The 24,139-nt window shown below is 42.0% G+C and overlaps 1 protein-coding gene across 2 annotated transcripts in view; it reads right to left on the reverse strand.

Moving 5' to 3' along the window:
• Positions 1 to 3,871: 3,871 nt before the first annotated feature.
• Positions 3,872 to 24,139, reverse strand: part of mtg1 (mitochondrial ribosome-associated GTPase 1) — a 34,633-nt gene continuing 14,365 nt past the window's right edge. The window contains exons 7-12 of one of the 2 annotated variants that reach the window (XR_011588330.1): positions 19,391 to 19,452; positions 14,093 to 14,189; positions 8,539 to 8,620; positions 7,240 to 7,352; positions 6,454 to 6,610; positions 5,916 to 5,995 (exon numbers count right to left, since the gene is read on the reverse strand). Coding sequence is in view for 1 of the 2 variants with exons in the window: in XM_070865378.1 (XP_070721479.1) it covers positions 5,898 to 5,995; positions 7,240 to 7,352; positions 8,539 to 8,620; positions 14,093 to 14,189; positions 19,391 to 19,452 (452 nt within the window). In the remaining variant the exon portion in view is untranslated. Of the gene's footprint in view, positions 5,996 to 6,453; positions 6,611 to 7,239; positions 7,353 to 8,538; positions 8,621 to 14,092; positions 14,190 to 19,390; positions 19,453 to 24,139 lie in introns of both variants that reach the window. The other variant, XM_070865378.1, reaches the window with a different exon arrangement.

The raw sequence follows: 24,139 nt of genomic DNA on the forward strand, positions 1-24,139 counted from the left end.
GGGATAAGGGTACGTTTGTTCTTTGTGGGACCAGGAGTAGTAATGCTGCATTGCTTGCAGATTTGTAGAAATTTTGATAGCTTAGCATTCCAGGGATAGGCCACTTTTAGCAAAAGTTGGTGCATGTTTGTACAAATGGGAAAATAATTTGGATAATGACAGAAGTGAAGGATGCAAGTTTAATAAGGTTTACCTAAATTATTTGACTTATGAAGACACAATTTTTTTTTTTAAAGTTACCTACACTTTTGAATTATAAGCTGGGTGCATCAGATATCCAAGATAAGCATAACTGCCTAAGTCATACTCCAATAAAAACAGAAAATACTGGAAATCTCAGTGGGTCAGGCAGCATCTGTGGCTAGAGAAACAGAATTAACGTTTCAGATCGATGACCCTTCATCATACGCCATCTGTTCTTTGCCTAGATTTTATTTTTCCTCCCTTAATTGTGTTCTTCCTATTTTTTGTGCAACCTAGCCCATATATAATGTTTTGTTGGTCTCATTTTCTCCCCATTGTTTCTCTTTGTCTCCAGTTTATGCCTCCCATTTTCTCCCTTTGCAAACTGGCAAGTTTCAGCAGTGAATTGTGTTGGGATTATTGAGCGCAATGAACGAAGCCAAACTTCATCTTTATCCTGCCAGCTTTGTGCAAGTGACTTTTATAGTAAAACTGCTGGATTTTGTACTTGAAGATTAAATACAAAGTTCTAACACAAAGCTGTATGTCCAGGAATAAAATAACGATCATTTATAATCATGTAGATGCTGCAGTTTGACACCGTAGTCCCTGGCGATGGAATAGAAAAATCAACTCAAGTTCCGACAATTAGAAAGCGTGTGTATGGGGACAATCTATCTTGCCAGCTGTTTAGCCAGCAGGAGCAAAAACAGTATTAGACTCAGAGAATATCATAAAATCATACCACTCAGAAGGAGGCCATTCAGGCCTGTGCCGGCTCTTTGAAAGAGCTATCCAATTAGTCCCACTCCCCTGTTCTTTCCCCATAGGTCTGAAAATGTTTCCTTTTCAAGTGTATATCCAGTTCCCTGTTGAAAGTTACTATTGAATCTGCTTCCACCATCCTTTCAGATCATGACAGCTCGCTGTGTTAAAACATTTCTCCTAATCTCCCTTCTGGTTCTTTTGTCATTTACCTTCAATCTGTGTCCTCTGGTGACTGAGCCTCCTGCCAGTGGAAACAATTTCTCCCTATTTACTCTATTAAAACACCACATATAATTTGAACACCTCTGTTGCTTTGTATCACAAAAGAGAAAACTACCAAACTGCCTACTGAAATTAAAATTGTCTACATTTGTTCAAAATGCTGCCCCTTCCCCTTCGTGTGTGCACTCCCAGGGTAACCGGGCGTTTGTCCACTCTGGGAAATCTTGAATTTAACATTAGAAAATGGTGCACTCTGATTAATTTTAGGACAATATTTTACCTCTCAGTTGTTATATTTTTAATCTAAGGCAACAATTTGGGTCAATATGGGTGGTGTCAGCCACTACAATATTTGTAATCAAGACAATCAACATTATAAAAACAGAAAGCACTTTGCCAATAGGCCGAGTTCATTGCAAATTTGTTTCAACAATAAAAAGTGCCTACAGTAGAGATGCCTGGACACCAAGAGGTGGGGAGGAGGGGAATTAATGTTCTGTTATATTATTAGTAAATAGAGATTCAACTTTTATTGATTATTGGTGCTCTTAAATTATAAAAGGTTAACTTTACTAAGTTTTACTGCAATTATGTTAATATAGCTGAAGGAATGTTTTAGAGTACTGGTAGGTATCAGCTTATTTAATTTTATTCATTAAAAAAAATCTCAGCGGCAAATAAGAACTTCCCCTTGAGCCTGTTCCGCCATTCAGTTAGATCAGGGCTGATTTGTACCTCAACTCCATTTACCTACCTTTTCTCCATACCCCTGGATACCCTTACCTAACAAAAGTCTCCCAATCTCAATCTTGAACATTTCAAAAATAGAATTACATGCAGGATTTTAATTCCGGAATTATTTCCCCCTTTAAATTTTAAAGCTTCTTTCTCAGTAGATGATGCAAGATTTTTCTTCAAATTAAAAATGGGGAAAATTGGGGACTTAAACGCTGCCTACAATGACGTGTCTCTGGTCTTTACAATACGAGATTGTCAAACTGTTTTGTGGATAGATTTGTAACCTGTTTCTAGTTTACTTAATATTTTAAAAGTGAAAGTGATATTCGAAACATTTTATACAGTAGTAAAAAGTACTTAGTAATAATAACACTTTAGAAACTATTTTATAAAGTAATGTTGCAGGAAGAATGTTTCCATTTTATATACAGCACTTAGTAACAGTCTTTAACATAACTACCGACAAAGCTACTTTGTGAAGTATCATTGCACAGAGAATGTGTTGTGTTTGATGTATTTATATAGTAAATATTTGATAAATGACAAACTCTTTTTTGATGTTATAAGCAAACTGAAAACATGTAGCTTATATGCAGCCATACTTTGTATTGTGTTAATAGGATGTAGTGATTAGTGTTTGGTGACTTTGTTTCATTGTTTGGAATTGCATTTGTATGAAAACTATTTCCTTACAATAAAGTACTTTATGCACAATGTTGATCATTAATAATATCCATTTCAGTGAGGCTGTGAGGAGGTCTCAATAGGCTGTGAGGAGATCCTTGCGTGAATGGGGCAGATCATAGAGTCATAGAAACTTACAGCAATTTGGCCCGTCGTGCCTATGTTGGGTCTTCAAAAGAGCAGTCGTGCCTAGTCCCACACCCCCGCTTTTAGTCCGTATCCACAAGTAACCTGTTGTTTTTAAATTATTTACCACCACCTTAAAGTGCAGCATTCCAGATCCCGACAACTCAGCAAAAATATTTCTCCTCATCTCCCCTCTAGATCTTTCTCCAATCATTTCGAATCGGTGACCTTTAGCTATTGTGCATTCTTATGTATGTCTTGAGTACATGAGGCCATTCCTGAAAGGACCAAAATCTCACCATTATGAATGCCATACACCGTGACATGATGTCAGCTGTGGCTCTGAGCAAAGCTTAGGTAGACAATTCACTGTCTCTAATATAAAGCATGCTGTGGGGGCTATCACCTCTATAAGCATCCTTTGGCTGAGTGGGTAAGCAATCAAGCCATAGATTCCTCCATGCCAATACAACTTTATAGTTGGCCTGGAGAAAACCGTCTTTTCATGAGGTGATTATTTTTTAATTAAGAAATCTAGGTGAATTCCGAAGGTCCGTAAGTGAAGAATACCACCAAGACTAAAAATAGGAGAGATGAGTTGGTAAAATCAAGAAATAGTGATTTATTGATGGCAACAATGGGTTTTATGAAGACAACAGATTATGGGAGGAAGGAAGACTGAACTCATCTTTTCTGGTCCTATAATCTGCAATTTCCTCCATACTTTTGAGGTCCCGAGTAAAAAAATTGTTGAGACAATTTGATGGGTCTGGGTTTCAATAATGAGGATGAAGGAGCAACAGGTAGGATGGTGTATTGGGAGCTTAGAATAAAGGCATGCTCAGAGCAGCAGAGATCGCATTATACTGAAGAAGTGCAGAAATAAAAGGGTTGCAAAGTGAAACTATTCTCTTTCACAGATTATCACACCCAAGATCTGACCAAGTTTGTCACAAGTGTTTCTGCTGATGGCTACATAACAGAAAACCCTGCTTGTACTAGAAACCAGACTCACGTGGCTATTCTTCAAACTATAGCATAATATTGATTTAATAATGCACATCCTTAAAGTATGTAATGGAAGTTTAATTATGGGTAAGTGAAAATGATGCATTTAGCCACATCATGTGTTCAATATGGTTTTAAAAAATTGCTTGAACCAATTTGTATTTTTATTGTCTTCTATCATTTACATTTTATGATACATTATCAGTGCAGCTGCAATACACAAATATGGATCCGACTAGGATGCCCTGTCCTACATAAAGTACATCACCACAATCATCACTTTTTTCAAATTTGTTTAAGTCTGAATCGAATGCATTGAAAAAAAAATCATAAGAGTTTTCACAATTGGGAAAGAGATTTAAGAGCATGGATGGTGATGCTGGGCAGTGAATGCGTGCTGTTGGAATCCTCTTTGTTGACTGGCTGGAGTGTACCCACATGCCATTTTTACAAAGGGAATGGATGCCTTTTAGCTGCCACAGAGGAGTTGCATTTCTTTTGGAATTACGCTGATTTTCTAAAGTAAATTCAGAAACTAGCTGCATTAAGCTAGTTAATGTGTTATCTCTGTTTTAAGTGCTCAAGTCCCACTCCAGGGACTTGAGCACATAAATCCAGGCTGACACTCCAGTGCAGTACTGAGGGAGTGCTGCACTGTCGGAGGTGCCGTCTTTCGAATGAGACGTTAAACCAAGGCTCCGTCTGCTCTCAGGTGGACGTAAAAGATCCCATGACACTATTTCGCAGAAGAGTAGGGGAGTTATTCCCAGTGACCTGGCCAATATTTATCCCTCAATCAACATAACATAAAAACAGATTATCTGGTCATTTTCACATTGTTGTTTGTGGGTATTGCTGTGTGCAAATTGGCTGCCGCGTTTCTTACATTACAACAGTGACTACACTCTAAAAGTACTTAATTGACTGTAAAGCACTTTGAGACGTCTGGTGCTTGTGAAAGGGCGCTATATAAATGTAATCTTTTGTATATTAATTTAAAGAAAATATAGCTGCTACACCTAGGCTAGATGAACACATCTGAATGCACGTGACACAATGCCATATTCAACTGTACAATAATTCTTTAGCAGAACAGATTGAGCAGTTGCTGAATAAATCAGTTAACCAGGATTATCTAATGCCACTGAAGTCTGTACAGTGAAGGAGTTAAAACCTAACAGATTTTACTGAATGCAGAGTGAATGTGGCTCAATGTGGTGTGAATCTGTGTCAATTCCGAGTGGATCTGGGTCAATTCAGAGTGGATCACATTCTATACAGAGATAACTGGCCAAGTCGGATATGTGAATAGAAACTCAAACCTTTAATCTTTTCAACGATCAAGTCACTGATTGTTCAACATAGCAAGCCACAATTCATCAGTAATCAGTAAACAAAAATCGGCTACAATTAGAGAGAATATTCTCATCAGTAGCTTTTTTCTTAAAAACTATATATTCCTGTTTAAAAACAATGACGCATACTAAAGGCATGACAATGGGATGAAAAGAGTTACTGAGCCAAAAGAACTGAATTCAAATGCATATTGTAAATGTGACCATTACAGTGCACACTTGCGTGGTTCAGCAATTCCTCACAATCAGATTTCCCAGTGACACCAGCAGTATTTGCTGTTTAATGAATAGTCAAAAAAAGGATGCTAAATGTAATTAGATTCTACTTAACTTTGACTAAAAGGTGGTGGATGTGAAATTCCCTCATTTAATAGGAAGGTGAAGTTAGATTTGCTCACTGACTTGCTGCAAGGTACCAGGTGTATTATTCGCTATAACTAATCACAATTTTTCCCTGATCTGAAATGGAAGCTGTGTGGTGCTGAGACGGATTCATTATCCAGCTCTTTTTCTGTTGCAACCATTATTTTGGGGCTGTTTCCAAACATTCGGTAGCTGTACAAGGATCTCCCACGTGATTTTGTCTTTATTCTTGAACCTTACTGACAGCACGTCCCTTGCATTTTAAATGTGTCAGCAGTCATGCCCGACATATTCATCAGCGAGGCAACTTTCATTTTTTAAATTAGCACATCACTTGACAATCGTGATTGTGTTAAAGGGGCTTAAATACTGCTCACATATACCATAGGACTTCCTAAAACTTTGGTAAGGTTTCCTGCTCTTCAGCGTTTAAGACGAGTAGCGTTAACTTCAGTCCAGCATAACCTTTCCCAGTTCTCCTTTCCGAAACGTTCTGATGAAGTCATATGCAGCTGCACTGTAGTTTGGCATGAGAATGTTCACATCACCTGGAAAATTGAAGCAATGACCGTAGGTTTTATCCAGTCTTGTTTAGTTTCAATCAAGTACAATCAGAAGCTCATCACTTAGAATCATAGAAATTTACAGCATGGAAGGAGGCCATTTCGGCCCATCGTGTCCGTGCCAGCCGACAAAGAGCTATCCAGGCACTTCAAGTGCATATCCAAGTACTTTTTAAATGTGATGAAGGTTTCTGCCTCTACCACCCTTTCAGGCAGCGAGTTCTAGACCCCTACCACCCTCTAGGTGAAAAAGTTTCCCCTCAAATCATCCTACCAATAAATCTATGCCCTCTGGTTCTGCTAAGGGAAATAGGTCCTTCCTATTCTTGTATTATTAGTGAAGAGGCATCGATACATTCTAGTATTTCATTCAATACCAGTATCTGATGTATTACTCAACTTAAGATAAAATATGCATGCTTTTAATTAGATCTGGAACTCACACAGATATGAAGACGCATCACAATAGATAACAGCTAATGCAGTGAGGAGCAATGACCCTGTAATGTCCCAAGTGCGTTAAGTGTGGCTTTCTCCTGATTGGGATATATTGTGATCCAGTTATTCATTCTATTGTCTCCGCAAGATCCTGCAAATCTCCTGGGAGAACAGAAGCACCAACGTTAGTGTTCTCGATCAGGTCAACATCCCCATCATCAAAGCACTGACCACACTCGACCAGCTCCGCTGGGTGGGCCCCACTGTTCGCATGGCTAACACAAGACTCCCAAAGCGAGTGCTCTACTCGAAACTCCTACACGGCAAATGAGCCCCAGGTGGGCAGAGGAAACGTTTCAGGAACATCCTCAAAGCCTCCTTGATAAAGTGCAACATCCCCACCGGCACCTGGGAATCCCTGGCCATAGGCTGCCCTAAGTGGAGGAAGAGCATCTGGGAGGGTGCTGAGCACCTCGAGTCTCATCGCCGAGAGCATGCAGAAATCAAGTGTAGGCAGCGGAAGGAATATGTGACAAACCAGACTCCCCACCCACCCTTTCCTTTAACCACTGTCTGCCCCACCTGTGACAGAGACGGTAATTCCCATATTGGACTGTTCAATCACCCGAGAACTCACTTTTGAAGTGGAAGCAAGTCTTCCTCGATTTCGAGGGACTGCCTATGATGATGATGATTTACACCAACATTTTAAATTCCTTTTTTAAAAATAAAGTGACTATTTGGATTTAATGTCCGTAAGGAGTAACAGTAAAGCACAATTCACCACTTACCAACTCCAGTGATGGCTTTTACTTTCTGCGTCTTGCCTAATTTTATAGCTATTTTTTTGAGCACAGTCAGTAGGTCATCACAGGGCTCTCCCAGCTGGTATCGCTCAACATAGCTGAAAATGAATGCACAGCATCTTATTGAGTGATTTGAATCAAAACCAGACGGGGGTATTTACTTGGCAAATAACTAATGCTCTCTTTTTGGTGTCAGCCTTGGTTCAATGGTAGCACTCTTGCCCCTGAGGCAGAAGGTGAAGGGTACAAGTTCCAGATACTTGAGCGCCAAATCTAGGCTGGCATTACAGTACAGCATTGAGGGTGTGCTGGACTGCTGGAGGTCCAGTCATTTGGATGAGCCGTTAAACCAAGGCTCTATCTGTCCTTTCAGGTAGACGTAAAACATTCAATGGCACAATGTGAACAGGAGCAGGGAAGTTCTCCCGATGTTTATCGCTCAACCAACACCACTAAAAACAGAATGTCTGGTCATTTACCTCATTGCTGTTTGTGGGAGCTTGCTGTGCACAAATTGGTTGCCATGTTTCCGTACAACAGTGGGAAATGAAGTACATTTCAAAAGTACTCCATTGGCTGTGAAGTGCTTTGGGACGGCTGTAAGACGTGAAAGGCGCTATATAGAAATCGTTTTCTTCCATTCTTATAAAAAGTTCTCCACTCCTGAACACACCAATAACGTGCATTTATACGGCACCATTAATGTAGCAAAATGTCCCAAGTTGCTTCACAAGGAGTGGAGAATGAGCACTGCACTGGGGGGAGAGTCAGGAGAGATGACAAAAATCAGGCCAAAGGCAAAGTTTTGAAGTTGGGAAGAAATGTAGCAAGGTGGAAGAGTTTGGGAAGTGAATTCCAGCAGCAGAGGCATTTTACCAAGGGAGGAAAAATGAGACTGGGCACTCTTACACATTTCTAAAATACAAAGACTCAAGCACTGATACAACCGTGAACCTAGTTCTACACCCCCTTGCATCCCTATCTGCCCTGTCAATCAAAGAGGATACATAGACTTGAGCGAAAGAGAGAGACATAGAATCTTATAAATAAAGGTCCCGAATACCTAGCAGTAGTTTGATTATCCAAAGAGAAGAAAACCAAATTACTTGTTTTTCCAACTTAAACACGACTATCCAAACTATTCCAGGACCCTCATAGTTGTTGATTAGTATATTATAAAACAATATCTTTCCATTCAGGATAGGTGCAAATGCACTATTCAGATCTGCGGATGAACTACTATAAATGAATCTGCTTCAAAAGTGGCTGTAAAACAATTCTTACTCGAACTTCTGTTGCTTATTGAGTATGAAAAGTAGGTAATCTGCAATTACTTCTTCTCCCACCAAATGGTCCAATATGGTTCCTGTGGAAAATAGAAAATACAAAACTATTACATAGAGAGAAGAAAGAAAAATCTTGCATTTATATAGCACCTTTCACATTCTCAGGACATCCCAAAGCAGTTCACAGCCAATAAATGCCCTCTGAAGTGTAGTCACTGTTGTCAGCAGCCAAATTGCACATAGCAAGATCCCACAGACAGCAATGAGATGAATAACCTGGTAATCTGTCCTGGTGTTTGTTGACATAGAAACATAGAAAATAGGTGCAGGAGTAGGCCATTCGGCCCTTCTAGCCTGCACCGCCATTCAATGAGTTCATGGCTGAACATTCAACTTCAGTACCCCATTCCTGCTTTCTCGCCATACCCCTTGATCCCCCTAGCAGTAAGGACCTCATCTAACTCCTTTTTGAATATATTTAGTGAATTGGCCTCAACAACTTTCTGTGGTAGAGAATTCCACAGGTTCACCACTCTCTGGGTGAAGAAGTTCCTCCGCATCTCGGTCCTAAATGGCTTACCCCTTATCCTTAGACTGTGACCCCTGGTTCTGGACTTCCCCAACATTGGGAACATTCTTCCTGCATCTAACCTGTCTAACCCCGTCAGAATTTTATATGTTTCTATGAGGTCCCCTCTCATTCTTCTGAACTCCAGTGAATACAAGCCCAGTTGATCCAGTCTTTCTTGATAGGTCAGTCCCGCCATCCCGGGAATCAGTCTGGTGAACCTTCGCTGCACTCCCTCAATAGCAAGAATGTCCTTCCTCAGGTTAGGAGACCAAAACTGTACACAATACTCCAGGTGTGGCCTCACCAATGCCCTGTACAACTGTAGCAACACCTCCCTGCCCCTGTACTCAAATCCCCTTGCTATGAAGGCCAACATGCCATTTGCTTTCTTAACCGCCTGCTGCACCTGCATGCCAACCTTCAATGACTGATGTACCATGACACCCAGGTCTCTTTGCACCTCCCCTTTTCCTAATCTGTCACCATTCAGATAATAGTCTGTCTCTCTGTTTTTACCACCAAAGTGGATAACCTCACATTTATCCACATTATACTTCATCTGCCATGCATTTGCCCACTCACCTAACCTATCCAAGTCGCTCTGCAGCCTCACAGCATCCTCCTCGCAGCTCACACTGCCAACCAACTTAGTGTCATCCGCAAATTTGGAGATACTACATTTAATCCCCTCATCTAAATCATTAATGTACAGTGTAAACAGCTGGGGCCCCAGCACAGAACCTTGCGGTACCCCACTAGTCACTGCCTGCCATTCTGAAAAGTACCCATTTACTCCTACTCTTTGCTTCCTGTCTGACAACCAGTTCTCAATCCATGTCAGTACACTACCCCCAATCCCATGTGCTCTAACTTTGCACATCAATCTCTTGTGTGGGACCTTGTCGAACGCCTTCTGAAAGTCCAAATATACCACATCAACTGGTTCTCCCTTATCCACTCTACTGGAAACATCCTCAAAAAATTCCAGAAGATTTGTCAAGCATGATTTCCCTTTCACAAATCCATGCTGACTTGGACCTATCATGTCACCTCTTTCCAAATGCACTGCTATGACATCCTTAATAATTGATTCCATCATTTTACCCACTACCGATGTCAGGCTGACCGGTCTATAATTCCCTGTTTTCTCTCTCCCTCCTTTTTTAAAAAGTGGGGTTACATTGGCTACCCTCCACTCCATAGGAACTGATCCAGAGTCAATGGAATGTTGGAAAATGACTGTCAACGCATCCACTATTTCCAAGGCCACCTCCTTAAGTACTCTGGGATGCAGTCCATCAGGCCCTGGGGATTTATCGGCCTTCAATCCCATCAATTTCCCCAACACAATTTCCCGGCTAATAAGGATTTCCCTCAGTTCCTCCTCCTTACTAGACCCCCCGACCCCTTTTATAACCGGAAGGTTGTTCGTGTCCTCCTTCGTGAATACCGAACCAAAGTACTTGTTCAATTGGTCCGCCATTTCTTTGTTCCCCGTTATGACTTCCCCTGATTCTGACTGCAGGGGACCTACGTTTGTCTTTACTAACCTTTTTCTCTTTACATATCTATAGAAACTTTTGCAATCCGTCTTAATGTTCCCTGCAAGCTTCTTCTCATACTCCATTTTCCCTGCCCTAATCAAACCCTTTGTCCTCCTCTGCTGAGTTCTAAATTTCTCCCAGTCCCCAGGTTCGCTGCTATTTCTGGCCAATTTGTATGCCACTTCCTTGGCTTTAATACTATCTCTGATTTCCCTTGATAGCCACGGTTGAGCCACCTTCCCTTTTTTATTTCTATGCCAGACAGGAATGTACAATTGTTGTAGTTCATCCATGCGGTCTCTAAATGTCTGCCATTGCCCATCCACAGTCAACCCCTTAAGTATCATTCGCCAATCCATCTCAGCCAATTCACGCCTCATACCTTCAAAGTTAGCCTTCTTTAAGTTCTGGACAATGGTCTCTGAATTAACTGTTTCATTCTCCATCCTAATGCAGAATTCCACCATATTATGGTCACTCTTCCCCAAGGGGCCTCGCACAACGAGATTGCTAATTAATCCTTTCTCATTACATAACACCCAGTCTAAGATGGCCTCCCCCCTAGTTGGTTCCTCGACATATTGGTCGAAAAAACCATCCCTTATGCACTCCAGAAAATCCTCCTCCACCGTATTGCTTTCAGTTTGGTTAGCCCAATCTATGTGCATATTAAAGTCACCCATTATAACTGCTGCACCTTTATTGCACGCACCCCTAATTTCCTGTTTGATGCCCTCCCCAACATCACTACTACTGTTTGGAGGTCTGTACACAACTCCCACTAACGTTTTTTGCCCTTTGGTGTTCTGCAGCTCTACCCATATAGATTCCACATCATCCAAGCTAATGTCCTTCCTAACTATTGCCTTAATCTCCTCCTTAACCAGCAATGCTACCCCACCTCCTTTTCCTTTTATTCTATCCTTCCTGAATGTTGAATACCCCTGGATGTTGAGTTCCCAGCCCTGCTCATCCTGGAGCCACGTCTCCGTAATCCCAATCACATCATATTTGTTAACATCTATTTGCACAGTTAATTCATCCACCTTATTGCGGATACTCCTTGCATTAAGACACAAAGCCTTTAGGCTTGTTTTTTTTAACACCCTCTGTCCTTTTAGAATTTTGCTGTACAATGGCCCTTTTTGTTCTTTGCCTTGGGTTTCTCTGCCCTCCACTTTTCCTCATCTCCTTTCTGTCTTTTGTTTTTGCCTCCTTTTTGTTTCCCTCTATCTCCCTGCATTGGTTCCCATCCCCCTGCCATATTAGTTTAACTCCTCCCCAACAGCACTAGCAAACACTCCCCCGAGGACATTGGTTCCGATTCTGCCCAGGTGCAGACCGTCCGGATTGTACTGGTCCCACCTCCCCCAGAACCGGTTCCAATGCCCCAGGAATTTGAATCCCTCCCTGCTGCACCATTGCTCAAGCCACGTATTCATCTGAGCTATCCTGCGATTCCTACTCTGACTAGCACGTGGCACTGGTAGCAATCCCGAGATTACTACTTTTGAGGTCCTACTTTTTAATTTAGCTCCTAGCTCCTTAAATTCATTTCGTAGGAACTCATCCCTTTTTTTACCTATGTCATTGGTACCAACGTGCACCACGACAACTGGCTGTTCTCCCTCCCTTTTTAGAATGGAGGGATAAATATTGGCTAGGCACAGAGAGAACTTCCTTGCTCTTATTCGAATAGTACCCTGGAATCTTTTGCGTCCATCTGAGAGGGAAGACGGGACCTTTGGTTTAACGGCTCATCCAAAAAATGGCACCTCTTGCAGTGCAGCACTCCCTCAGTACTGCACTGCAGTGCCATCCTAGATTATGTGCTCAAGTCTCTTGAGTGGGGTTTGGAGCCAGAATCATCAGACTTGGAGGCAAGAGTGCTACCACTGAGCCACGCTTGCCACGTGCAATAGATTGCACATCTGAGATAGGAAATGGGAGGAAGAAATTTGCTATAGTGCAACTGTAGAGTTATGGCCTTTAAGGGATAAAGACTGGCGTGTGGCAGGCATCATTTTGAGTTACAAGGACCATGTTTTTCAGCTCCTCGTAAACCTTTATTGTAATGTCCAATACTATACTTTATTTGAGTGCTTGCTATATTTTGGCGATGTGTTGAGATGTTCACTGTATATAAAAACACATTTAAAAAAGTTTTATATTATTTCCTTGCTACACTGACACTTCACAGTTACGGACACCCTTTAGTTCCAAGATTTTTGTAAATATAAGGTTTTACAGTGCACATTGGCACGGTTATTCAAAGGAATAAATTGATAATACTGACTCCACAGCTACTTAAGTAATGGATAATGAGTCACTCAGGAGTGTCTGGAACTAAAGGATGGAATCTTTCTTTACATAAGGACTTGTAATTGTAATGCAGTGGCAAATACTTCCTCAATATTGCCAGAGATGTGATGTATTTATACCAGGAATTATGATCATTGACAAAGCATCAGAAAGTGCTAAAAAAATTGCCATTTTTCACATTTTCCCTCTATTTATGTGGTTGTGAAGGGTTAAATTAGATTAATTTGTATGGTTAAAGCTAATTAGAAAACAGCTCTAATTGTTTAAGAATAGCCAGAAATGTAAGGATTAGACGGGGGGCTTATGCATGAGAAAGTTATTTACAGTGACTGCTATTTGTATGAAAGCCTGATGAGAATCTCTGAACAAATTCTTCCCATATTCAAATTCCTTTCCGCTGCAGTTATTTCTCTCAGTTACAGGTTTGGTCCGATGTATTTTTTTTGTTTCATACCAACCTGCTGCACCCGGTTCAATTGTATGCAATTTAACTACAAATTATTTTAAAGCATCTATTGTTTAGTTGCTGAGCAAAAATTCAGGATCTTAGCCTGAAGGGTTTTTTTGGATCAGTACAATAGATACAGAACAGTTTGCACACAGAAAATTTTTTTCCTCTAATATTCCTGTATTTTGTCTTGGGTCTATGCTTACACCATTCCCTGGATCAGAGGTAGGAACGTGTCCTGTTTGAGGATTCTGCCAACAGGAGATGGAGAACCTGGGGTAAACTGCCCTCTAAATTACTCCCGCTTTCTACGCGGAAATTACCTGGGCTTTCATTAATTTTTGTCTCCATTGCCATAGCAAGATTGTGAACTTGCACACAAGGAATTGTTAGCATAAAGTTGTGTTCTATCACTCTGTGGCTAACACACTGGATATTCAGTGTTGGTCTATCTGCAAAGCATGGCTTTTACTTTTAGTCTCTTGAAGGCTAAAAGAATTTCACTGGTTAATGTATAAGCACAATGCTCAACAAAAACACTGACCTGAATGTAATTTTAATGCATTAACTTCATAAGAGTTATTAATTTGCAATTATCAGTGTTATGTGCATAATATAACAACCTTACACAGGCTCCAGTTAACAAAAATACAGGTGCAGAACATACCACAGAGTGCCAGCTTCATGCCAACTTCCAAGCTTTCTACATGTGGGGAAAAGACACCAGGTGTATCTAGTAAGTACACAAGGGGTCTGTCGCAGACCTGTGGAAATATATAACATCAATAAACAGTTGTCACCTTACAAGGAGGACAAGGAAAGGCGCCAAGAGAGCTACTTGTCCTAGATTCTAGCCAGTTGATTCTCCAGCTACTGCCCATGTGACAATGCACACTTTACTTTTGGTCTGTAAAGATGGGAAGTCAACTAAAGCAACTATTAATAGCACAGATCACACAAAAATCAGGCCACAGCAAAATGAAATCTTCAGCGGTTCTCCGGTAGAGCCCATTACAATGACTGGTCCATTTACCGGCATAAGGCTCTATGAAAGGAAGCTGTTCCATAATGATTGGGTACATTAAAGAGGCCCTTCCCTCTTCATGATCTTCACTTCTTCACGGTATAATACTGATGGTGATTTTGTCTATGTTTGCTGTGGGGGTATTGTACCTTCAAATACCACTTAGCCTAAAAAGCAGCATGCACTGTATTCTACCAAGAGCTGGGAAAACATGTCAATTCTTATAAGAAAGTTACTTGTAAAAACATTTTTTTTAAATCACTAATGAACCTTATTTTAATGATGAGGAGAAAGCCAAGTCGGGGTAAGTATTAAAAGAGGGGCAGAGTGGAGCGAGGCAATTTCAAGTGTGGCCATTTTGTTTTGCTGTATAAACTGGTATTGCTTCTCAATACAGCCCAAGTGTAAACTAAATAATGGAGCTATTCTGAGAACTTCCACTTGGTCACAACTGGCTGTCAGGAAATGGACAATGCTAACCAAATAAAAAACATTAAAAGCACAGCATTCTTTTATTTGTTGTTCAGTCATACTCTTAATATTGCTTTAACAGTAAAGGTTATTATGAGGAGAGATTGAGTAGACTAGACCTATATTCCCTAGAGTTTAGAAGAATGAGAGGAGATCTCATTGAAACACACAAAATTCTTTCAGGGTTTGACCGGGTAGATGTAGGGAGGATGTTTCCCCTGGCTGGGGAATCTTTGGAATTCTCTACCCCAGAGGGCTGTGGAGACTCAGTCGTCAAGTATATTCAAGACAGAGATTGATAGATTTTTGGATATTAAGGGAATCAAGGGATATGGGGATAGTGCAGGAAAGTAGAGTTGAGGTAGAAGATCAGCCATGAACTTATTGAATGAAGGAGCAGGCTAGAGGGGGTGAATGGCCTACTCCTGCTCCTAATTCTTATGTTATGTACAGCAAGATATTTCAGGAATCAATTCGAGTTCATTTTGATACCAAAGGTTTAATTATTTGTTTAAAAACTGTACCAACTGAATACAAACAGAAAATGCTGGAAATACTCAGCGGGTCAGGCAGCATCTGTGGAGAGAGACAGAGTTAGCGTTAACCGTCTGGAGCTCCTGCAGAACCAGCCCACTGGCTTTTAAATAGAGAAAAACATGCATGTTTTTGAATGGGCCACATGGCCTGTTAAAGAGGCTGTGCACCCCAAAAAAAGTTAAAGGGAACATTGGACAGTACGCCAGCATACAAAGAGTGCAGGCTGAATACTTAGAGCTTCTGTCTCGGTTAGGATCCTTTTTAAAAATAGGTTTCAGGAACTATTAACTTTACTCTTTTATCTGTTTACCGCGCAACTTTCATTGCAACAGTGACTTGATGTCTGGTAGGAGTTAACTCAGTCAGATGGCTTAAGGGACTCAACCTGTGATACAATCACTAACTCAGCTTTAGCTGTGGTTGGCAGCTTCTCAGCACTGCCAGACTCAGTACCCTCGCCACACCCCCTGCATGAGCTCTCAGCTACATCACACACGTTTCAGTGCAGCCCACCATCAGCGAATGTTGATTATTTTAGTAAATAAACTGTAAAGATGGTTAATTCCTGCTGTAGGAGCATCTTGTACAGCTGTGGAAGATCTGCTTAAATAACTTTATAGGATGAGAATGAAGAATTTCTGCTGGTGGAGGAGGGGGTCAGGGGATCAGATTTGCAGAAGGGAGAAAATGTGCAGAAGATACAATACCACTTACTACCACTAGAGGTCTCAAACACGGTCTCATTTATAAAATGGAGCCAATACATACATCACTCAACAAGTGATCTGACTTCAGGCTTTTCCATTACTAACACTAGGAGAGTGAAGTGGTAGCTCCCATTTTTCTTGACTAAGGTGAAGACCTAATTTTTTTGTTTGGCATCCAATCTTTAAAAATTTACCCAGCTGGAAGCGAGTGGGCTGTAAGCTGCTTTTACACCATTGCCCGGGTCTTGGGAGAGCAGCCCAAGTATACAGCACTCCCACATTTGTGTCCACCTTGCGTTGCATCATACTGCCACTGGGGTCATACATTTACTGAGACTAGACCACACCATAAGAATAAGGAACAGGAGTCGGCCATACGGCCCCTCGAGCTTGCTCCACCATTCAATATGATCATGGCTGATCTTCGACCTCATCTCCACTTTCCCGCCCGATCCCGATATCCCCATATCCCTCGATTCCCCTGCAGTCCAAAAATGAATCGATCTCATATTGCGACGCAAGCCTCAGATATTTGGTAACCCTTCTTGCTGATGTCAAGACGGCAGTACTTTGGCCGGGTCCACACTGGTCAAATTGCCATGGCTAAGATGGGGATTCGCCGTGCTGCTGGTTCACATGGACACTGGTTGCACAATTTGGACACAAATGTGGGAGTGTTGTGTACTTGGGCTGCTCTCCCAAGACTCAACATTCACAACCCTCTGGGGCAGAGAGTTCCAAAGATTCACAACCCTCTGAGTGAAGAAATTCCTCCTCATCTCGGTCTTAAATGGCCGACCCCTTATCCTGAGACTGGGCCCCCTAGTTCTAGACTCTCCAGTCAGGGGGAAACAACCTCGCAGCATCTACCCTGTCAATCCCCCTCAGAATCTTGTATGTTTCAATGAGATCACCTCTCATTCTTCTAAACTCCAGAGAGGAGATGACCAGTCTACCAGTGGCAACAGAGAGCACCCACTAAAAAAAACAGGGCTTGCTGAAGAGTGATCTTGACTGATCGAATGAGTTTGCCCTCCAATGGCTGGGAGAGACCTGTGCATTATAAGGTAGAGGTAGAAGTGCAGTATAAAAGCAGCATAAGTGTCAGTCAGCCCTGGACTTCGAGCCTGACTCATTCTGGCTGGATGTCAAATGCTGTGACAGCCATGTGCATAACAAGACTGCAGTTTAGTGCTTACAAACTCTAAGGTGCACGTTACATGGAATTAATTAGAATATATAGCACACAAACACAAATTCGGTCCAACCAGTCCATGCTGGCGTTTATGCTCCACTCGAGCCTCGTCCCATCCATCCTTATCTAACAGCATAACCCTCTATTCCCTTCTCCCTCATAGATTACTATTTTTATTTCTCTATTAACCAACTATTAATGGCGTTGTCATTTCTTATAAAGCCATCAGCCTACACTTAAAAATAAGAAAATACTGCTTTCTTTTGTAAATGCTACAAATTTAATCCCACTTGCCAAGTGGATAGATAGATGTTTAAAATATGTTTCTTAGCACTAAATATTCAGTTGGAGTGCAGCGGCAATCATTTGCTTTTGATACTTAAACTTGTTTCTGTATTCAATTAGCGATATGAATCAATACAATCAACGTGACATGACCAGCTGCACAAGACTCTCTCCCAGACTAAAGCAGCAAGAATTCGCCACCATAATCATTTCATTCCTGTCCAGCCTTTGATATACAGAATTCTTTCCGCGCACACACGGACCGCGGACATTGCACATCAATCTTTTGTTTTTCTGGATGATTGATGACCAGTTCTTCAATGCTCTCCCATTGCATTTCTGGGTGTCAGTGGGAATACTGAAGCCACAGCCTCAGTTACCAATGACGGTTTTGCCAGCCAACATTGGCTACATGTCCAATCTATTAAATATATCACAAAAGGCTGTGCACAAACTGGGAACATATTTACGTGAGCATATCTGTACTGCACAGTTGCAGCTTCCCTACCCCACTCTGACATTCGAGACGTTTGCTAGATTGAGAATAAATAGGATGAGTTTTTTTTCTTTCTTGTCTCACATTTCTTTCCCTTCCAAATTCCTGTCAGCTACAATTTAGATTAGTTTTGGCCTAACCATAGGGCGCAGATTTGGAATAAGAGTCAAGCAGGCCAGATGTGGCTGGCAGAGCTGCACGGGTCTTCAGTATAGTACACTGCTCAAGCGATACTGAAAATAGAACTAGACTGTAAAGGGTGTTTTTAAATTGGAACACTCTTACACACCTTGAATGAAATAGGATAAACCTGTGTCCAAAATGTACTAGGCCATGCATAATCGCTTAATAAACTGAAGCAGGAAAAAAATCTCCAAATAGTTGCTACAAACTAAACGCCACCATTCAACAGATCAGAGATGAAAGTGGGGTTTAAACAAATAGCGTGAAACATTATTGATTTTTTTTTGAGAACGAGTTTTAGAAGCAGGAACCATCCAATTTACACTATTGGCAACGCTATCGCATCTTGACAATAGTGCTTAATTTCATATTATTACGTATGGTGACTTCATTCTACAGCCAAGCTGGTACATACAGAGCATCTGACTGCGGGTGGGCAGAACAGTTTGCTCATTTGTAAATCCGTGGTGGCAATATTAATTATCTAATCTTAGTTAAAGAGAGGAATAGAAAGAATTCACCCTCTAAAAAGGATTATACCCGAAAGGATATAGAATCATAGAAATTTACGGCACAGAAGGAGGCCATTCGGCCCATTGTTTCTGTGCCAGCTGAAAAAGAGCTATCCATCCTAATTCCACTTTCCAGCTCTTGGTCTGCAGCCCTGTAGGTTCTGGCACTAAGTACATATCCCTATCATCTCCCATCAAACAATTTTTGTAGTTCAGGAAGATGGCACTGTGAAAATCACATGCAATATAATACAGTATCAATAGCACTTGAAATGAATGTTAATATGTAAAGTACCTATTTAATTTTACTTACTCAATGCATTGTAGAAACATAATAGATGACGGGTGCTGCACAATGTGATTTATATCCCTACTTGTGGCAGTGACCATAACTCACTCACTACCCGTTATCGAACCAATGCATTTGTGGACTGTAAGTTATATCTGACAGTGTCTCATCAATCATCCTGTACATATGTAGGACGGAAGCCTCAACAATGGAAGCCTCCAAAATGTCAGCTGCAAGTACAGGTACAACGCTTCATTTACATTTACCTGAATCTTTGTGAGGACGGCTCTGGTAATCCCTGGTTCCCCACCGACTCTGGAGGCTTTGCCTTTAAAAAAAACATGTAAAACAGTTAGCCAGTGCTGAGCCACTCTGCTGTCTGTGAGAGGAGAGCAAAAGTGTGTATTAATAGAATATCATTATGAAAGGTACAACTCACTTCACTTCTAACTTCAGCCATGTCTTTGAGGCGGGGGAGCTATAGACTTGGTGCTTTCCCAGAGGGAGAGGGTTAAAAAAAATGTCTTAGCCAGACAGTTCAGACCACTTAAACAGCTCCTAGTGTTTGGTTCGACAACAGCATTATTGGAGGTCTGGGAACAATGTCCCAATCAGTGATCGGGAAGCTGCATGCTGTTGGAGGCTTTAAACAGAGGGCCAGTTAGATGGAACACGAGAGAACAGTCACCCTGGAACACATTCACATATTTAAAATTTATTTAAACACATATTTAAACCCACATAGGTCATAGGTTCAAGTCCCACTCCAGTGACTTGAGCACAGAAACCTAGACTGAATCTTCAGTGCAGTGCCACCTTTCGGATGAAACTTTAAATCGAGGTCCTGTCTGCCCTCTCAGGTGGACGTAAAAGATCCCAAGGTAGTCTTTCAAAGAAGAGCAGGGAGTTCTCCCCGGTGTCGTGGCCAATATTTATCCCTCAATCAACATCACTAAAACAGATTATCTGGTCATTATCGCGTTGCCCTTTGTGGAATCTTGCTATGTGCAAATTGGCTGCCGCGTTTCCCACATTACAACGGTGAGTACATTTCAGAAAGTGCTTCAATGGCTGTAAAGCGCATTGGGACGCCCTGAGGTTGTCAAAAGTGTTATGTAAATACAAATCTTGGGGCTGGAAATTCCACACCTTCTGTCGAGTTTTTCGGCGGGATTTCGCCATTTTGAGTGGAAACGGTGCAGCGGGAAATTCCCTGACGTCTTGCGCTGGCGGTTTTGAAATATCACTGGGGAGCGGACCGCCGGCGTGCAAGACTAGAAAAAGCGCTTCCGCCCGGTATTTAGCTCAGCGGTGACCTGAAGATAGGACCAAAAAAAAACTGTCGAGATAAAACCTGTCGGAGCAGCCCTTGGAACGCCGGTGGGTATGAAAACCGGCAAAAAAGTCAAGTTAAAGTTTTTTATTTTTAAATTCTTTGTAATTTTTTTATTTTTTGGAATTTTTTTTTATGTTTCCCCCCCCTCCCTAGGCCCAACTCGCAGCGATATCAGCCTCAGAGAAAAGCTGCAGAAAATTCACAGTTTGTGCCGTGAATCCTCATGCAACGCCAATTTTTCAAGCCGGGCGTATTTTTTCCCACATGTTCAACCTTAAAATCATAGCGGAGTCATAGCGGTTATTTTCCGCCAAAAGAACCGCTATGACCCAAAACCGAATTTCGAGTCCTTTCTTTTTTATTTACGTTAGTGGGAGTTGTGTACAGACCTCCAAACAGTAGTAGTGATGTTGGGGAGGGCATCAAACAGGAAATTAGGGGTGCATGCAATAAAGGTGCAGCAGTTATAATGGGTGACTTTAATATGCACATAGATTGGGCTAGCCAAACTGGAAGCAATACAGTGGAGGAGGATTTCCTAGAGTGCATAAGGGATGGTTTTCTAGACCAATATGTCGAGGAACCAACTAGGGGGGAGGCCATCTTAGACTGGGTGTTTTGTAATGAGAGAGGATTAATTAGCAATCCCGTTGTGCGAGGCCCCTTGGGGAAGAGTGACCATAATATGGTGGAATTCTGCATTAGGATGGAGAATGAAACAGTTAATTCAGAGACCATGGTCCAGAACTTAAAGAAGGGTAACTTTGAAGGTATGAGGCGTGAACTGGCTAGGATAGATTGGCGAATGATACTTAAGGGGTTGACTGTGGATGGGCAATGGCAGACATTTAGAGACCGCATGGATGAACTACAACAATTGTACATTCCTGTCTGGCGTAAAAATAAAAAAGGGAAGGTGGCTCAACCATGGCTATCAAGGGAAATCAGGGATAGTATTAAAGCCAAGGAAGTGGCATACAAATTGGCCAGAAATAGCAGCGAACCCGGGGACTGGGAGAAATTTAGACAAAGAGTTTGATTAGGGCAGGGAAAATGGAGTACGAGAAGAAGTTTGCAGGGAACATTAAGACGGATTGCAAAAGTTTCTATAGATATGTAAAGAGAAAAAGGTTAGTAAAGACAAACCTAGGTCCCCTGCAGTCAGAATCAGGGGAAGTCATAACGGGGAACAAAGAAATGGCAGACCAATTGAACAAGTACTTTGGTTCGGTATTTACTAAGGAGGACACAAACAACCTTCCGGATATAAAAGGGGTCAGAGGGTCTAGTAAGGAGGAGGAACTGAGGTAAATCTTTATTAGTCGGGAAATTGTGTTGGGGAAATTGATGGGATTGAAGGCCGATAAATCCCCAGGGTCTGATGGTCTGCATCCCAGAGTACTTAAGGAGGTGGCCTTGGAAATAGCTGATGCATTGACAGTCATTTTCCAACATTCCATTGACTCTGCATCAGTTCCTATCGAGTGGAGGGTAGCCAATGTAACCCCACTTTTTAAAAAAGGAGGGAGAGAAAACACAGGGAATTATGGACCGGTCAGCCTGAACTCAGTAGTGGGTAAAATGATGGAATCAATTATTAAGGATGCCATAGCAGCGCATTTGGAAAGAGGTGACATGATAGGTCCAAGTCAGCATGGATTTGTGAAAGGGAAATCATGCTTGACAAATCTTCTGGAATTTTTTGAGGATGTTTCCAGTAGAGTGGACAAGGGAGAACCAGTTGATGTGGTATATTTGGACTTTCAGAAGGCTTTCGACAAGGTCCCACACAAGAGATTAATGTGCAAAGTTAAAGCACATGGGATTGGGAGTAGTGTGCTGACGTGGATTGAGAACTGGTTGTCAGACAGGAAGCAAAGAGTAGGAGTAAATGGGTACTTTTCAGAATGGCAGGCAGTGACTAGTGGGGTACCGCAAGGTTCTGTGCTGGGGCCCCAGCTGTTTACGCTGTACATTAATAATTTAGACGAGGGGATTAAATGTAGTATCTCCAAATTTGTGGATGACACTAAGTTGGGTGGCAGTGTGAGCTGCGAGGAAGATGCTATGAGGCTGCAGAGTGACTTGGATAGGTTAGGTGAGTGGGCAAATGCATGGCAGATGAAGTATAATGTGGATAAATGTGAGGTTATCCACTTCGGTGGTAAAAACAGAGAGACAGACTATTATCTGAATGGTGACAGATTAGGAAAAGGGCAGGTGCAAAGAGACCTGGGTGTCATGGTACATCAGTCATTGAAGGTTGGCATGCAGGTACAGCAGGCGGTTAAGAAAGCAAATGGCATGTTGGCCTTCATAGCGAGGGGATTTGAGTACAGGGGCAGGGAGGTGTTGCTACAGTTGTACAGGGCCTTGGTGAGGCCACACCTGGAGTACTGTGTACAGTTTTGGTCTCCTAACTTGAGGAAGGACATTCTTGCTATTGAGGGAGTGCAGCGAAGGTTCACCAGACTGATTCCCGGGATGGTGGGACTGACCTATCAAGAAAGACTGGATCAACTGGTCTTGTATTCACTGGAGTTCAGGAGAATGAGAGGGGACCTCATAGAAACGTTTAAAATTCTGATGGGTTTAGACAGGTTAGATGCAGGAAGAATGTTTCCAATGTTGGGGAAGTCCAGAACCAGGGATCACAGTCTAAGGATAAGGGGTAAGCCATTTAGGACCGAGATGTGGAGACACTTCTTCACCCAGAGAGTGGTGAACCTGTGGAATTCTCTACCACAGAAAGTTGTTGAGGCCAATTCACTGAATATATTCAAAAGGGAGTTAGATGAAGTTCTTACTACTAGGGGGATCAAGAGGTATGGTGAGAAAGCAGGAATGGGGTACTGAAGTTGCATGTTCAGCCATGAACTCATTGAATGGCCTACTCCTGAACCTATTTTCTATGTTTCTATTTCATAGTGGCGGATTTCAGAATGGTATGGGTAATTATCTGGGCAGCTACTGTCCATGTTATCTGCTGAGGATAATGTTTTGCACAAGGAAGGGGACAGACAGAAAGCATAATTATAAAAAGGATCGTCTAACAATTTTTTTTTTTAATGTTCACTCATCATAGGCAGTCCCTCGAAATCAAGGAAGACTTGCTTCCACTCTAAAAGTGAGTTCTCAGGTGATGTACAGTCCAATATGGGAATTACAGTCCCTGAATCAGGGGGTTGAAGGAAAGGGTGGGTGGGGAGTCTGGTTTGCCGCACGCTCCTTCTGCTGCCTGCGCTTGTTTTCTGTATGCTCTCGGCGACGAGACTCGAGGTGTTCAGCGCCCTCCCGGATGCCCTTCCTCCACTTAGGGCGGTCTTTGGCCAGGGACTCCCAGGTGTCAGTGGGGATGTTGCACTTTATCAGGGAGGCTTTGAGGGTATCCTTGAAACGTTTCCTCTGCCCACCTGGGGATTGCCTGCTGTGTAGGAGTTCCGAGTAGAGCGCTTGTTTAAAGTTCACTAGGAGATGACTCACTCTCATCGTGAGGCCATCACGTGCTACCTTTGAGGCCATTTGTGGAATTATAGGGCAAGTTCCATGCTCCTAGCAAGGGAGCCATATCGAAAGGGAGTGACAGTCAAAGATAGGGCCACCACACTGACCCTCCAATTTTCCAACCCACGATCGTTGAGAGTGCTGTGCACCACTAGAGTGTGGACTTTCCCCAATG

The sequence above is a fragment of the Pristiophorus japonicus genome, chromosome 22 (assembly GCF_044704955.1).
Source record: "Pristiophorus japonicus isolate sPriJap1 chromosome 22, sPriJap1.hap1, whole genome shotgun sequence".
Lineage (NCBI taxonomy): Eukaryota > Metazoa > Chordata > Chondrichthyes > Pristiophoridae > Pristiophorus > Pristiophorus japonicus.